The sequence below is a fragment of the Diabrotica virgifera genome, chromosome 7 (assembly GCF_917563875.1).
Source record: "Diabrotica virgifera virgifera chromosome 7, PGI_DIABVI_V3a".
Classification (NCBI taxonomy): Eukaryota; Metazoa; Arthropoda; class Insecta; order Coleoptera; family Chrysomelidae; genus Diabrotica; species Diabrotica virgifera.
The window spans coordinates 181,111,589-181,129,993 of NC_065449.1; the positions used below are offsets into that span (position 1 = coordinate 181,111,589).

General features: G+C 32.2%; 1 protein-coding gene across 6 annotated transcripts in view; it reads right to left on the reverse strand.

The window, feature by feature from the left end:
* Positions 1 to 746: 746 nt before the first annotated feature.
* LOC114326172 (cell cycle control protein 50A) overlaps positions 747 to 18,405 on the reverse strand; it is a 91,851-nt gene continuing 74,192 nt past the window's right edge. For 4 of the 6 annotated variants that reach the window (XM_028274431.2, XM_028274432.2, XM_028274429.2 and 1 more), the window contains exons 6-7: positions 16,799 to 16,914; positions 747 to 13,794 (exon numbers count right to left, since the gene is read on the reverse strand). In XM_028274431.2, the coding sequence (XP_028130232.2) occupies positions 16,830 to 16,914 (85 nt within the window). In that variant the 3' untranslated portion in view covers positions 747 to 13,794; positions 16,799 to 16,829. The remainder of the gene's footprint in view (positions 13,795 to 16,798; positions 16,915 to 18,405) is intronic. The other 2 variants (XM_050655628.1, XM_028274434.2) reach the window with 1 other exon arrangement.

Here is an 18,405-nt window from a genome sequence, read left to right on the forward strand (position 1 = left end):
ATTTGAAACTGTCTTGTTTACGCAATGCAACAACTCTTAGGGTCGATTTCTCATACCTGCGGTAATCTATGGTTCAGTTGAACCCGGTTCACTGGTGAACTACCGTTTTGTTTGAAATGCATTTCTCATTGCGCGTTCATGTCAGTGCACGTTGTACTGCTTTCGAGAAATGCCAATAGATGGCAAAAGGTAAAAAACTGTCGCCATTTTGAACTACCGTTTTTATTCTGTTTTTGAATAAAGTTAAATTTAAGTATTTATAGTCAAATAGTAATTTTAATAATTATAAATAAATGTTATAAAAACAAAAATAATGTTATCGTTTATCGTTAGGCTTAATATAATAAAATAGGATATATTTATATTATGACAGCGTTTCGTGTTAATACAACGCATGCGTAATCCATGAAATCATCTGAACTGGGTTCAGAAATCTTTGAACGGCCGAATTCCACCGTTCAAGTTTAAACTGCCATCGGTTGAACGTGAATTGAGAAAGACGATTTTGACTTTAAACTGACGTTCACTAAAAGTTCAGGTTAAACTGGAGTTGAACTCGATATGAGAAATCGGCCCTTAAGGCTCTAGAGAATATTGCATAAGATAACAGTGCCGTCAGCATTAATAAGATTATTAATACTTTTATAATTGATTCTCACTGCAAATCCTGCAAAAGATAAAGGATATCTTGATCCGAAGAAGCCTCTTTAAATGTAGCATTTGGTTTTATAAAATAAAACACGATGTAAGCGTTTAACCTGTAATAATTATTTCAATAAAATATACAAAATATATACAACGAAAGTGGTATATTATTACTAAAATCACAATAAGAAACAACTCTGCTAACGAGCTAACAATAAATACACTAACAACATTTTAGAGTGTTATATATCTTAGGTAAGCGATGAAAAATTAAACAATTCCACAATTAATGAAATGAAAGTACTAACATTTTTCCCTAAGCACATTCTCATACTTTCAATATGAACGTATAGTTTTACAATCTAAGAGACTCGTTAAAATTCATTTTAGCGGGGTGCTATTGTTTGAAATGTGTACTTCTAAGGAAGAGCTAATTCCATAAAGCCGAGTTCTCACGGAACGTGTCGCGTCGCTCTTATTGACGTTAGAAAGTTGGTTAATTCATACAATGATAAAAATTCCAACACGTCGTTAGGCCACTCCATACTAAAATTACCACGGCACTGATCGTACCATCCCCTAGCCGCGTCGGAAGGCATGGAGGGGAAGTACCGACTGTGTATAAGCTTCTGACTTAGTTTGAACCGTGTTCATTTACCGACAAATGATAAAAGAACACGCGCTGACCATAAATTGAGGGATCTGTCCTAGCCTACGGATCGCAACCACAAATTTTGAGTGAAAGAATGTTATTTCACGTTGCGTTGATTACCGTCTTTAGTTTTATCTTTATCTATTTCTCTTCGTCAACTGTAAACTGGTAAAAAGTGCCGCGCCACGTTCCGTGAGATCCCAGCTTAAAACAGGTAGATCCCTTGTTTATGAAATTTAACACCTCGAACAATAGTACCCCGCTGAGCTGAATATTAATGAGTTCCTTAGATAGATTGTAGCACTATAGGCGTTTAAAACAGCAACATTATATTATGTTTGTCAAGTAGGATGTACCCGTGCAGATCCTTATTTTGTTATATGACATGTAATATTACGATTGCACGTACATATTAGTACAGTATGTGCCGTAATTTAGATAATCAACAGAAATAGTATAATTTCTAATAAAGCTTAAGTACTCAAATGTTGAATGGATTGCATGCGAGAGTTCATTTTGAATGAAGTAAAAAACATACATTCAATCATTTATTGCAACTTCCGACGACCGGTTGCGCTCTCTGAAGTATGCAGAGCGTCTTCAGGTCAACGGCTACAAGTCACTAAATGCTACAAATAAAAACCAGAGTTAGAACAATGTCTGGTTGTAAAAGATGCTAAAGATCCATAAGATCAAACTAATATTGACCAACATACATAAAAGTAGTTAAAACAGCAGACAAATACATATGCATGTACACTCGGGGGCGGTAACAAACGGCCCCCAGCTCACAACACATGCAGATGTATACCGTCTGTAATCATGCAATGATAACGTGTCGTACTTACATTCGGTTACAAAGAGCTACTTCCTGAGTATTCATTAACATGATATCTTGTTTAAGTTATGCTAACGGGATATGGTGGAATAGACGGAGAATGTTGTAAAGGTTAACAAGTTTATGGAAATTCTTGAGGGTGATGAGATGGTTTGTTTGTGAAGTAGACTAAAGTGAATGTCATATTATATCCAATTATCTATATTCTATAGATATATTCTATAATTCTATAAAAGAATATATATCTTTCTTTTAATAAATAGAAATAAAAATATTTAAAACCATCACATATTAAAATTGTATATATGACATTCACTTTAGTCTACTTCACAAACAAAATAACAGCCACAGATTTGTTGGTTGTCTGTCACCAACTATCTCATCACCCTCAAGAATTTCCAATTTCCATCAACTTGTTAACCTTTACAACATTCTCCGTCTCTTCCACCATATCCCGTTAGCATAACTTAAACAAGATATCATGTTAATGAATACTCAGGAAGTAGCTCATTGTAACTGAATGTAAGTACGACACGTTATCATTGCATGATTACAGACGGTACACATCTGCATGTGTTTGTGAGCTTGGGGACGTTTGTTACCGCACCCGAGTGTACATGCATATGTATTTGTTTGCTGTTTTAACTACTTTTATGTATGTTGTTCAATATTGGCTTGATCTTATGGATCTTTGGCATCTTTTACAACCAGACATTGTTCTAAATCTGGTTTTTATTTGTAGCATTTAGTGACTTGTAACCGTTGACCTGAAGACGCTCTGAATACTTTAGAGAGCGAAACCGGTCGTTGGAAGTTACAATAAATGATTGAGATTACGTCTATTTTTTACTTCATTCTAAAGTACTCAATTCATCAATTGTGAAATTTTAATTAAGCTATCTTTGGTGAATATGGTGTTCACCGTCTACATGTTTTAAAAATACCTACCAAAATCTATTTATGGCAGTTTTTAGATACTCTTACAAATAATTTCTTAATCTACGTATGAAATTTTTTCATAATTTAGATATATTTGGAAATGTTCTGGTGTGTCCAAAATAGCATGGAACTTAAAACAACTTTAAAGTCTCTCAAGTAAAGATTGATTTCTTTCCGTTACAAAAAATATTAGCCTCTGTTTGGTTATAAATATAAAAGTTTGGTTACAATAGATTATATTATTAAAAAAATTATTTCTAACATTTCCAAAATAATCCCAATATTATTTACTATATTTAATGGAAATTAACCACAATAATTATTGTTTAAAATTCTCAATATTCTCAAAAAACCTATTTCCGGAGTGGAAATCGAAAAGTCAAAATAAACGTATTTTAAACTGAAATTGTGGTTTAATGTCCATTAAATGTAGTAAATAATATTAAAATGCCATAAGAAAATAGCTTCAGAATAATTATCCTAACAGTTGAAATATACGTTTTAGACATATTTTAATTAAAAAATACATTTCATGCGTTTAAGTGACACTTCATAGTTAGTAGGAATATTATTTTATGATCTTTACAGTAAGAAAGCAACTGGGCTAGTTAGTTTTATAGTTCTTCCATTAGGTATATATTTGCACATTCATGAAATTATTCACGAATTACTTTTTATACTAGGTATATTTTTTACTCACAGAAACTATTATAATATCGCAAAATTAAGCCCCTTGTCCATAGAAACCACAATAAGTTAAACAAGGATAAACACTACGGCATGTCTTTGATACCTTGTTTACTATGAATTTTGAAGATTATCATTTTCAGTGACAGTGACATTAGCGCATTCGTTGTGTTTATTTATAATATATAACTTATATTGGGGTGTATTCTGTAACACTTCCGTTAAATTTTAGAGGCCTCTAAAATTTTAACGCCCGCTAAAAATATTTTGGTATTCTGTAAATCATATATCTGTTAAAATCATAACCTAAACCGTTAAAACTCCCGCTAAATAAAAATATTTTAGAGGATGTCAAAATGTACCCGCTAAATTTTTAGCGGTCCGTTAAATGTGGTTTGATTATTTTTGTTGGGTTATGTTTGTATGAATAGTAGTTTGTTATTATTCTATTATACTGGAGATAAATATTTAAAAATGGCAAATGGCTTTTTATACTGTATTTGGTGAAGAAGTACTTAATAAATAATAATGAAAGGTAAGTGTCTCATTTTACTTTGCAATCGACACACTACACCTTTTAAGTAACAAAATTCAAATTTTTGTTTCTTTTTGTAGAGCTGATTTCAGGTTACAACAAAAACAAAAAGTAATTGACCATTGACCTGAAATTAACTACAATTACCATTTCAAATTTCAAAGGAAGTAGGTACCTACCATGGTACAATAAAGTTTCATTTTATGAAAATTTATTAGGAAATTTTTAGGAAAATTTATTGTACCATGGGTACCTACCTACCTAGAAATGTGATTGAAAAAGTGTTGGAAGTCAAATATGTTTGTCAAAGCAATTAAATCCTATTAATGCAGCTAAAATTATTTAAAGGTTTTGTGGAACATTACAAAATGTACCAAATGTTTATAAAGGTGAAGTTCAAGAAGGTTTATAACCAGATGCAGATTAATAAGATGACCTTAATTTGACCAAAATTATTGTCGAAGGGGAGAAGAAATAAGATATGCAATTTTTCAGCAATATTTTAATGTATAACTTTATAAATAAAAATGTTTAATTGTAAAATATGAGTTTTACTAAAAAATAATTAAATTCAATAAATATTATTCTTTAGGAATCTGACAATATCTTCTTCTTCTTAACGTTTTTGGCCTCTGACAGTCAGTTTTCGGTCAATTTCTGGGTTAAAAGTAGTTCAAAAACGATCAACGTGCGACGTTGCCGTATTTGTTCCAAAACCTTTTAGAGGATTCCTCTAAAAAAATATTATTTTAGCGGTCCTCTATAAAATGTGTTTACAGAATGTCAATCTAACCTAAAAGTTTTAAAGGACCGTTAAAACTTAAATTTTAGAGGCCTCTTAAATTTAACGGACATGTTACAGAATACACCCCATTGTGTTTATTTTATAAAGTTATATTGTGTTAAATATATTATAACATCGTTAAATGTAAATGTACAATAGAACTACATAAAATACGTCTACCGATAAAAACTATTTCCTAATTATTATATTGACAGTAAAATATTAATGATATTACATATCGACGTACGCTTCACTTAATGTTTTGATTTAAAATGATAGAAAAAAAAAGGTAAGTCCGTGATAATACACATTTATAACATTTATTCTAACATGACATTTTATTTAAATCTGACAGTTGTCACATTTTATTTGCAATTTGGCATAAAAACAAATCAATAATTGTGTTTATTGCATTTATAAAATGGTATTTTCTTTGATTTGTATAGTCTTATAAATTGTACAGATTATATTCGTAGATATATTATATAATTCGTAAATAATTTTTTTTCGATTATAGCGCCATCTATCGACAACTAGAATAAATGTTATAAATGTCTCTAATCACAGACGTGCCTTTTTTCTGTCACATACAATTTAATGCATTAGAAAGAAATCGAAAAACTGTGACGCACTGAAAGATGCCCATGAGAAAAAGAATATTAGTTTTGTGTCATGTGCCACTTAAACACTTGGAATTTGATCGTTAATACGTTCCTCAAACTCTCTTATAACAGACTAAAGCACCTTCAGCAGAAAATCATGATCGTAGTTTCGAACTCTAATATTAAAACGATAGAATTTTTATGAGGAAAGTCTTACGTACAAGAGTTTAAGAATGTATAGAAGATAAACCGTCAAACGGATAATGCAAAAATATCTAGGTATAGTACAGAAGTTCAAAGCTGTAAGTCAGAGAAATTTGATTATTTTGTAACGTTTTTCAATAAAGCATATTCTCAGTTGTTAACAACCAACTGGTTTATTATTATTAATTTGGCCATTAGAGTTATATTAATAAAAAAGAAATATATATTTTTATAAATATAAATCTATATTATTCTATCTATACTAACACTCAAGGCCACTTCGTGTATTCTATACTAGAAAATGCATTTGACATGTTAGATATACCCTGTAAAAATTGAAAGAAAAACTTAAAAACTTTCCTTGACAATGGATTCCTCATTATTATGTCAATATTTTTTAAGAAATTAAAAAAAAATTGTTTCCACTGAGAATTTCAAGAATATAATGACTGATATACCAATGGAGTATTCCCATCTCGGCTCACTATAATCCTTTAGTCCTTTATGATAAACCCCGGAACATTTTAAAAGCCCCCAGGTCGGCTCGAAGATTAACAGGTAGGTATTAGTACCCCATTAGTAGGTATAATAGTAATTTTATCTTGAAATTATAGATATGGAAAAATTTCTTATTAACATAGAAAAACATCCTAACCTCAATACCCCTTTCTCTGGTTGGAAATGTTGGCCGTGGAATCGATTTCGCTACTGGTACATAGTATAAAGCTTGGTTAGGTGTTTGAGACATATTGACTGTTTGGGTATCTGCTACGCCACTGCTTACTTTTGACTGTGTCAAAAGCAATTACGTTTTTATCTCGAATTTATACCTAATTTAGCTTCTATGCCACTGTTTTTGCACTATGTTTTACAAAGCACGACAAAATACAGAACGATGTTACTCGCTCGACACCTCGTAGTGGAATCAATTTACCTTCCAATTAACTACTAGTTCAGTATCCAGACAAAATAGAGTATGACATCTTTAAAGTCCATTGTAAGTGAAATCTTTAGTCAAAGAGGAAAATTGTTATTAGTATGTGAACGTTGTAAATTTAAAGAACAAAAACGAAAATTAGCTTCAGGTGAAACAAAGTCGGAATGTGTAAAGGATAATTATTGTAAATCTTTATATTTATCTGCAATATTTTTATTTTTATTGGGCTATGTATAATTATATATCTATTTAATATAAATGTATTTTTTTCCATTGAGATGTACAATTATTTGATATTATCTCAAAAGCCGAGCTGGTTATATTGTTATATTTTATATCGGGCAGTTTTAATCTTTGTGCCGACTTGGGACATTTTTAAAAGACCTACCTGTTTCTTGGGCTAAGAATAATTTTTTTTAATTAATTTTTCTTCACTGCCCATACCAATGAATATATCTAGTATATCATTTTCTAAAATTGTACGATTTTGGTCAATTTTCAATCTACAATACAGATTTTTTTAAGTCTATCTTATCATGTTCGCGTTTCTTTTTGCTTATATTATCTTTTTTAATTAAATGAAAATGATTTTCTATTTTTCATTCCCCCCCCCCCTTTTTTCTCTGGTGAATTGCATATGATTCAATTTTGTAAGTTATTGTTGAAACGGCTATAATATCGAATTATATTAGATCCTTAAGCATGTCAGCAAATATAAGCTGTTGTTTTATACACAATGATAGTTACACAGTCAACGTTGTTTGTGTTAAATTTTTATTGGGTATACCAAACTATAAAGATGTAGTAAACCATAAACATAAAGTAATCAACAATATTAACTAAACAATTAAGTACCGAAATAAATGAAAACAACATTCTAGTTTATGGAAAGTAGAAGTACAGTGAAACAATAATTTAAAAAGCATGCTTTCCAAGTATTACTCAGGTATTACGCAATTAACTTTTATATGAAGTTATTTCAGGAATTCGATATCTGAATAACCGAGATTATAGAGTGATAAAATACAGTGTGTCAATTTGACAAGCTACTTTATAATTTGGTCCCGCCAGAAAATCTGAAAGTATGCAAAAATACGTCACATTTATTTGTGAGGACGACATTTTGCAGACCAGTTTTCAACTAAATTACATCAAACTTCTAGTGGGAGTGAACACAACCACCAAAATCTTTAATGGAAAGGAGGTTGAGTGAAACCTCATTTTAAAAGTCTTAAAAATACCAAATTTCTTTTCGGTATTTTTGTAAAAATCAAGTAAAATCGTGAATAGGTATATTAAGTATCGAATTCAGAACTCCAAAATTTTTTTAAGTGTCGAGTCCAAGATTTTTCTAAAAGTGCTGAAAAGAAATATAATGTTTGTGGCATTTTTGTAAAGGTAGTTGAACGACCTATACAATGAGGTATCAGTCAACCCCCTTTTCATTAAAGATTTTTGAGGTTGTGTCCACCCTCGTTAGAGGGTTAGTTAAAAACTGGTCTACAAAATGTCCCTGTCACAAATAAATTTTACGTGTTTTTGCATATTTTTAGATTTTCTCTAGGGACCAAAATATGGGTGGTACCTTTTCAAATTAACACACCATAACCACAACGTCGGATTCTATGTCCATATAATGGTGTTACTCGAGATTTTTTTCGAATGCCTTAATATAATTATCTAAGTACATACACGGAAGAACTCTTTGGTGAATACCAAAGTGGTTTAAATCAGTCTATGATATAGCATATAATATATAGCTCTACAATGTAGCTCGAAGATAATATTATTATCTTCGAGCTACATTTTATAAATAACAAAAAAAAAAAATAACGAATTCAGTATTATCAGTTTGTGTGAAAAAGTCCGTAGTGCATTGGAGGCAAAGAGGTGAACATACAGTACGTAAATCGTTCAGCTGGACATAGGGAATATACATTGAGAGAATTATGGCAACTGCGCTAACCTGTGTTAGTTTAAAGCTTCTGTTCGAGTACGAGTTTTTGTTGCAATAGAGCTGTTATAACGAATAGAATGAGTGAGTTTTGAAGCAATGCTGTCCATAAATAAATCAAAAACAAAGTTAATGATTAATGAGTTAATAATTTTACTTTAATTTTAAAAATATTTTTTATTTAAAAACTAATTTCAAAACTAAACAGTTTTCCCATTCCCTTAGGCCAAAAATATTTAGCTACTACATTGTCAATTTTGAGGTTACTGCCCCTTAATGCTAACAACCATATTGTCATCGAGAGAGCTCAGTTGCCACAATTATCTCAATATAATACAATGTATGTATTTATGCATCTAAATATATACAATGTATGTTTCCTATGTCCAGCTGAACGATTTACGTACTGTATAAGATTTAACATGGTATCGAATACTATATACATTCAAATATAACATATTTTATACCGACAACGCTGCTACAATAGGACATGAAATAGTAGATACGATAAGAGACTTCTTAATCAATTCCACTGCATTGTACTGTTCAGTTAAAGTTATTGTTCTTGACTAAGAATGGTACCACCTATTAAGGAACTAAGTTTCACCGTCAAAAGTTGTCAATTAATCTGACTAGAGCAAATTAAACATACTAAACAGTGCAGCAGTCAACATCTCAAAGCAATGAGTAGTATACAAGTTTGTAGTGTTGTAAGTATTGTTCGTAGTGTTGTAAGTATTATTTGTTTGTTGCATTTCTTAGTGTTACAACCCTGTATAGATATTACTAAATAAAAATGGTTTGGCATATGTACGAAGTAAAAATATCCATTCCGTACCATTGCGTATTGTTCAAATGTCTCTTTTTCTTAACCCAGGCGAGACTCGTTAGTCTCTGGTACTTGGTCATAAGTCCTTTGTACCATACGTTGTTTTTTTCCTTAAACTCTGTTTTTTTACTTAAACTAATAAGTTCTGTGGCCTCAACGAAGGTCAACAGTTTTCTTATTGGTAGTTTTAGGATCTCTTCTGGTTCAAACCTCAGTTGACTAGTGAATTCCAACCTTACATCACTTAGCACACTGCAATGGCATAGTATCTGTATAGCAGTCTCTTCTTCCATTTCGCACTTTCTGCACCATGGTTCATTCACCTTGCCTAGTTTGTATGGGTGGTTCCTTAAACGGCAATGTCCAGTCACCATTTCAGTGAACGTTTTGACCTCTCGTTTATTGAGGTTCATAAAACTGTTCGAGAGTTTTATTATCAATATTCTTGATTATTTTTTTAGTCTTGATTTGCCGTTGAGTGGCTCTCCATTTCTTTTGATGATTCTTTATCAGCCATTTCTGAACAAATATCTCTTATTGTAAACGTATAATATATTTAAATAAAAAATCAAAACAAACTACACCTGATGACCCGAGCCTACATCAATATTTACAATAATGGTTTCGGGTCAATCCATTTTAAATCACCCAATATAAATATAATTTGTTGCTCAACATTTTTAATTTTCCTGATTCTTTTATCATGGATTCCCTATAGGTAGATATTCACAAAAATCCATTTGAAAAAATTTTGTAAGCCATATTTTTTATTTGGCAGCCATTTTTAAAATGACTTCTCGGCAAATTTAATGAAAAAACCGGGTTTGCGGAAAATTTAATTGCCAAGTCATTTTTAAAGTTATCAGCATAATCTAAACACCAGTGTGTTCAGCATGAAATTCTCTTCAAAAATATGTTAATTAAATTTCTCTATCATTAAAGAAAGTCAATAAAACTTTCTCCAAAATTTCGGAAAGAATTTAGCAAAATCGTTCATTTTTAAGACCATTAATTCTTAGGAAGAAGAAGTATCTCACAAATAATAATTTATTTCTGTGTTGAATACTCAAAATATTACCAGCAGCATAAGTTGTAGTCTTGAGAATTAACTCCCTTTTTCCCCACAATTTTTCAAAAATGGCCGAAAGCACGTTAATGCCAATTTTTAAAGATCAATATCTGAAAAGGGACTGAATAAAAACAAGTGAAATTTTTATTAAATGTTCTTTATGCTGATAATAATATCTCACAAAAAAATTATGACTGAGACTCAACTAAGTTTTGAGTTATAGTGTTGTGAATTCCAATAAAAACGCTAACTTTTTAATACACTCGTGCAATACTAAATTAGCAACTCAAGGCTAAAATTATCTTAATTTTCAAAATTAAATGATGCTTAAATCTATATATTATTATTAGAGTTTTAAAATAACACCTGCACCTACATGTCTCTACAAGTGGAGACATGAACACCCCCCCCCCCCTCAATCTGCATTGCTTTGGTATTGATGAGGCTCAGTTGGTGATAGTTCTTTGACTATACTAGTGAACATGTCCTGTTAGTGCAGTTTTGGAATTGTGTCAGTACATTGATGTGCTTAATTAAATTTACTTATGATAGTAATGTTATTTAATTGTTTAATTATTCAGTATGAGTTGTTTTGTGGGTGAACTAATAAGTGGACAGTGTCATAAACAACACTACAAGAAGTGTCTGAAAATTTTATCAGTGTAAGTGACTTGCCAACTGAAGAACAATGTTTGCTCAAATTAAGAATTTCAAATGAAATTACCAATATCTGCCATTACCACAGAGATAAATATTTAGACAAGTACAACCACATCTTTGGAAAAAAATGTTGTGACCCATTTAGTCGTCATAAAAGGCCAATTAAAAATGGTTTGCGTAAAATACTAATTGAACACCTTTCGAAGAGTAAAAATGTGGACGTTAGACTAATTTCTGGACAGGCTCTATGTCCAACCTGTGCAACAAATATATTTGTAGAAAAATTGCCTGAAAATGAGACAAAAAATGTTGAAAATGATCCTGAATTTCTTCCTGGCCCTTTTGAATTAGTACATGAGAATCCGTTGCATCAAGTGGAATCCATTTGTGAAACTTTGGAATTGTCTCCTTTATGTAAAATAACAAAGCTTAACAAAGAACAATGACGGTCAGATTTGCAAAGAAAAACTGACAAAATTACGAGCACGGTCAAGCGAAAGTTGGAAGAATCATTCTATAATGACTTAGAAACTCAGAATTTAAATGCTGTAGAAACTTCAATTAGTGAGTATGACATACTCATTACTAAACTGAAAGAAAAATTTAAAGTGTCTAATAAAGATGATAAAATTAAGATAATTAGTCTATTACCAAGCTCATGGTCAAAGAAAAAAATAGTTGAGGACTTTGGTGCATCTGAAGACATGGTAAAGTTAACTAGGCAGCTAGTAAAGGATCAAGGTGTCTTACCACATCTTTCAAAAAGACAGGGCAACAAAATAAGTGAAGCTATTTTTCACTGTGTTAAAGAGTTTTACGAAGATGACGAAAATAGTCGCTTATGCCCTGGTAAAAAGGAATAATATGTTTCATCTGTGATTGACAATGTCAAGGTGCACAAACAGAAAAGGTTAATTCTTCTCTCACTAAATGAACTCTACAGCATATATAAACAGAAATATCCAGATCACAAAATTGGTCGCTCTATGTTTTGCGCTCTACGACCTAAGTGGTAATTCAAGAATTTTACCTGTGGTACTATTATTACTGTCCATTCTTTTTGAAAAGAAGAAATAATTAAAAGTTTATTGGTAACTTAGTGATTTCAGCACAATTTAACTTTGTCAATTAAGATAATTTTAAGCCTACAGTTGGTAATTTAGCATTGCACGAGTGTATTAAAAAGATAGCGTTTTTATTGGAATTCACAACTCTATAACTCTAAACTTAGTTAAGTCTCAGTCATAATTTTTTTGTGAGATATTCGTAACAGTATAAAGAACATTTAATAAAATTTTCACTTGTTTTCATTCAGTCCCTTTTCAGATATTGACCTTTGAAAATTGGCATTAATGTGCTTTCGGCCATTTTTGAAAAATTGTAGGGAAGAAAGGAGTTGATTCTCAAGACTACAACTTACGCTGCTGGTAGTATTTTGAGTATTCAACACAGAAATAAATTATTATTTGTGAGATACTTCTCCTTCCTAAGGTACCATAAGAGACCATACTTAATGGTCTTAAAAATGAACGATTTTGCTACTTTCCGAAGTTTTGGAGAAAGTTTTATTGACTTTCTTTAATGATAGAGAAATTTAAATAACACATTTTTGAAGGGAATTTCATGCTGAACACACTGGTGTTTAGATTAGATTATGCTGATATCTTTAAAAATGACTTGGCAATTAAATTTTCCGCAAACCTCGTTTTTCATTAAATTCTCCGAGCCGTCATTTTAAAAATGGCTGCCAAATAAAAAATATGGCTTACAAAATTTTTTCAAATGGATTTTTGTGAATATCTACCTATAGGGAATCCATGATAAAAGAATCAGGAAAATTAAAAATGTTGAGCAACACTAACTGGGTGATCTGATATGGATTGACCCTTTCACGTATTTATTATCATTTACCGATTTCACTTTTAAAGATAAATTTCATTATTATAATGACTGTTCCAAATACTTTCCACAAACTATAACACCTTTTACAGATAACAGTTCAAGTCGAATAAAAATTAACTTTGCAGTGTACTTAACTTAGAACCACTAACTTCTTTGCACATACTTGACATACCTATATTAGCCACTCTCTATCACATAGTGCCGGGAGACTTTATTAAGAAAAAAAATCCTTTTGTATAGTTTTGCAAGTAAACTAAGAGAGTCATTAATATTCAGCTCAGGAGGGTAGGTACTATTGATGGAAATGTGTACTTAAATAAACAAAGGATCCTTCCACAAAACAGGTAGATCCCTTGTTGATAGAATTTCACGCCTTGAAGAATAACACCCCGCTGAGCTGAATATTAATGACTCTCTTAGTTTGCTTGCAGAACTTTATGTTTCTGAGGTAACTAAGCACACATACTTTAAACATTAACCGGTAGTGTTGTTTGGCAGGTCCAATTCTCCTTTATTGGTATGGTGTTCGGGGGTTGACGTTTATCATTTCACTTGTACTACAAAAATATTAATGTTATATAATTTATTACAGGTGAACCGATATAAGGATAGACGTGAGCAAACTGTGCGCGCTAGCCAATTTCAAATTACGGCAGATCATTAATTTTCATATATTATAACTGAAGAACAAGTGCCCACAGTAAATAAAACGAAAAGTTTCTAAATTAAACAATTTAGAAACGAAAAATGATTTACTGATGAAAAGTATTTACTTTCAAGCCATAGTCGCAGAAATAGTTGGACTGATGGAATAAAGTGGTCTTAAAACCCGTCTGCAAGTGCCAACGATTAATAGTTATTATTGTGGGTGCAGAAAACGAAGCAGGTTTTGTCGGTGGATCATATGTGATATGGAAGTCCCAAACAAAATCGGGTAGTTACCATGATTGATATGAATTTTGTCAACTACAAAAAGTGATTAGAAGAAAAATTGTTAGGTGATCTTCCTCCCAACAGTCTCATCGTAATGGACAATGTACCTTATTATTGAAAAATTGTCGGATGAGTTATTTGAAATATTTTTCGTAGAAGAGTGGAAAAGAAATTGTAGACAAAGTGAAAATTATTGAGGACAATTTCATGGTCCTTTCAAAGGAGCCATTATTTGATGCTGTCGGAGACTCATATGTATTGTTAGTTTAGATGAAGATTCTGATAGCGAAGATACATATGTGGAATGAAGAGAAAATACCAACAAAATGGCACAAAAGTGTAATAATCCCCATCCATAAAAAGGGAGAAAAAACCAAGAGCTTTAATTATAGAGAGGCATCTTAATACGGTGTATAAAATTTTATCGAACATACTATTACATAGGCTAACACCGTTTATAGAAAATTTTATAGAGCAATACCAAGCTGTCTTCGGAAAAAATAGATCGCCCATAGATCAGATTTTTAACTTTAAGTCAGCTGCTTGAAAAAGGATGGGAATTCAATAGAACTATCCATAATCTCTTCATAGATTTCCGACAAGCGTACGACAGCATTAAAAGGGATCTGATGTGGCAGAACTTTCAGTTCCAAAAAAATTTATTCAGCTAGTTAAGAGTAAATGGCTGTAGATCCAGAGTACGGGCAAGTAACAAACTCTCAGAATCGTTCGAAATATACAGTGGCCTGAAACAAGGACATGCGCTGTAGCCTCTGCTTTTTAATATATTCCTGGAGAAAGTAGTAAGAACAACACAAATTAGAACAAAATTACTATAAGCATACGCGGATGACATTGACATTGTGGGAAACACAGTCACTAATGTGAAGGAGACTTTCAATAAATTGGAGATAGAGGCAAAGAAAACTGGTTTAGGGTAAATGAAGAGGAAACTAAATACATGTGCATCAACAGACAAATAGGACGAGATAGAATAGGGCAAAATGTTACGATATACCCATATAACTTTGAAAGAGTGGAGAGTTTTAAATATCTCCAAGCAACAATCACTCCAGATAACGATATCACGGAAGAGATTAAAAGGAGAATTCAGGCAGCAAACAGATGTATGTATAACCTCCACAATACTATTAAATCTAAGAGCCTAACACGAGCATCAAAGATCAGAATATATATAAAACAGTGATTAGACCGGTGCTCATGTATGGGTGTGAAAGGTGGACTCTGACCAAAGCAATTAAAAGAAAACTTGGATGTATTGAGAGAAAAATCATCAGAAGAATATTTGGACCTCATAACGACCCTCCATTGGAGACCGTGGAACCACAAACGAAAAAGGGGAAGGCCACAGATGCGATGGTCAGATGACCTGAAGAAACACACTGGGTCAAAATGGATGCAAATTGCCCAAGATAGAGAGGCATGGAAGAAGGAAGAGGAGGCCTATATCCAAGGATGGATGTTTAGGGCCGATTAGATAGAACGACCCTAATAGCAACCGACACCGAATGAGAACAAATGCCGAGGTCAAGCAGATGAATGGGCGAGCGACGTAGTCCAAGAAATTCAATCTCAACGTCTAAGATGGGTTGGACATGTCCATTCCCTAATAACCGCCTTGCCAAGCTGATACCGGAGGAAGCACCACAGGAAGAAGGTTCTTAGGATGCACACGAATACGATGGAGAGACAATATTATGGTCAGATTTAAGAACAATGGGGCTACCCACTGACCCAACTATCTTGGACGACCGTTCGAGATGGAAGCGAGTTGTGTAGTCAGCCAAGACCCACCACTACGGGTTGTAGTGCTACCAGAAGAAGGAGATATATTCTCAGACTCAGACTCAGACACAGAAGACACGGATGAAGGTTTGAAGATTGTTTCTATATGTAGTGTAAAGAACTTATAGTAACCGAACATTGTTAAACCATTTAAAATTTACAAATTTTAAATAATTACATGCAACTTGTTATTAACAATGATTCATGTAAACAACATTTCAAAAGAAATCAGTCAATATTTGTAAGAACCGTGGCAACTCTGTAATTTAAGTCCCAAATGAATGGACATCCTAAGTCTTGACCTCACAAAATTGGGAGGAGCTTATATTTGACTCCAAACAATTTTGTTTATAATGTTAAACACTCATAAGGAATTTTTAATTTATTGTTTACGTGGTTTGTGTGACAAAATAAGACTTTTCATTTAGGTATTTAGTTAAAGAAACGTGTCAATTAAGCGATTTTTATTCGTTTTTTCCCAGGTGAGTTAATTTAATGCAATGATTAGAACGTAAACAGTTTTGAGGTTATGTTTATTTTCAACCACCAAGGAATAAAAACCACCTGAGCAAAAACGATTAAAAATCTTAACACGTTTCTTTAACGAAATACCTAAATGAAGTCTTATTTTGCTACACAAAGCACAATATAAGCTCCTCCCAATTTTGTGACATTTGTGACGTCAGACTTAGGCTGTCCATTCTGCATCTCTTCTCCGGTTTACGCGCAGCGGCGCGGCTCAGGTCTATTCCTTTATCGGCCAGAGTGTAACAATATAAAAAAAATTTATTAAACAAATGCCAATCTGTCTTTACTTTTTACCTTCTGTTTAATTGTATAAAGATTCTTTAGTTTAGTACGTGAAAACGGATACGTTCCTATACGAAATTCTTTTTGTTTGAGATTTGTTTTGGCGGGAATGGGATTTTGGGAGTAATCTAGAACATAATTTTGAGGTTAAATATACATATTCCTACGAGTTAAAATATCATTTCCTGAAAATGTTCATTATAAAATAATTGGGAAATAGACCAGTAAATATCCGTTTAGAGTTTAATGTTCCTCGTCACGTCGAATTTGCTTGAAAATTTGGATTTATTTTTGGAAAATTTTCTCCCAAAAAATTCACAACAGATTAATATATCGAAATAATATTTTTTTAATAGTACATAATTGTTTACAACAAGAAATTTTATAGAAGAAGAAAATTGTAATTTAATTATTACGTTTATATGGGATTGAGCAACAAATTATTGGTGCAATAAAAATTCCTTTTTTAATTAACTAGTGTTTTGATGTATCGATTTCCACTCCGGAAATCGTTCGCAAAAAAGATTATTCTGAAAGAAACAGACACGAAAAAGGGAAAAGATGCAGAGGCAGCACTCATCCTACTTAATAAAAATGTGTAGCCAATTCATCAGCAGAATGCAGCAGCGCTTGGTTGAAAATATTAAAAGAAGAAGTCAACAACAAGAACATACCAACAACAGCGAGCTAATGGAAGTCGAATAACAAATCTCCATAATCTCGTAGACAATATACAGGGTGTTTGGTAAAGAATGGGCCATAGCTTAACCTTAGATTCCTGAGGTTAAAATAGGTCGATTTAAGCTAACTTACCTTTTTTTTATTCTCCAATACTTTCTATGTAAAAAACATACTCTTCATTCGGAACGATAAAGCCATTAAGTTTTCGAGATATTTGAAGCTAAAAAACGAAGGAGCATAATACATTAATCAAAATAAGTGTGCCTTTTCATTTTTAACTTCAAATATCTCGAGAACTAATAACTTTATAGGTACGAATGAAGAGTATATTATTTGCATAGAAAGTATTAGAGAATCTAATATATAATATTATTTATAATATTCAAAATATTCAAAAATAAATAAAATAAAAGTTTAACTTTGACACCCTGTATTTAGGTTATTCTCAACTTTTGTACTAAGGTAAGCTAGCTTAAATCGACCTATTTTAACCTCAGGAATCTAAGGTTAAGCTATGGCCCATTCTTTACCAATGGGAATGGGACATCAGTGATTCTCAGTTTGGGTTTAGGCAAGGTTTGGGAACAAGAGAAGCAATAGTAGCAACACAGGTGTTGGTCCAAAATTGTTACGATCAGAGGAAGGACGTATTCCTGTGCTTTTTAGACTACGAGAAAGCGTTTGATCGTTTCCAACATCACAAGTTAATGCAGATCCTCAAGAAGCTTGATATAGACCAAAAATACATAATATGCATTGAAAACTTGTACTGGTATCAGGCAGCACAATTAAAAATAGACAATTCTATATCCAAATCCATACATATAAGAAGGGGTGTTCGGCAGGGATGTGTGCTTTCCCCTCTTTTATTTAACATTTATTCGGAAGCCGTATTTCAGGAGTCTTTGGAAGATGCAGAGATGGGAATCAAAGTGAAT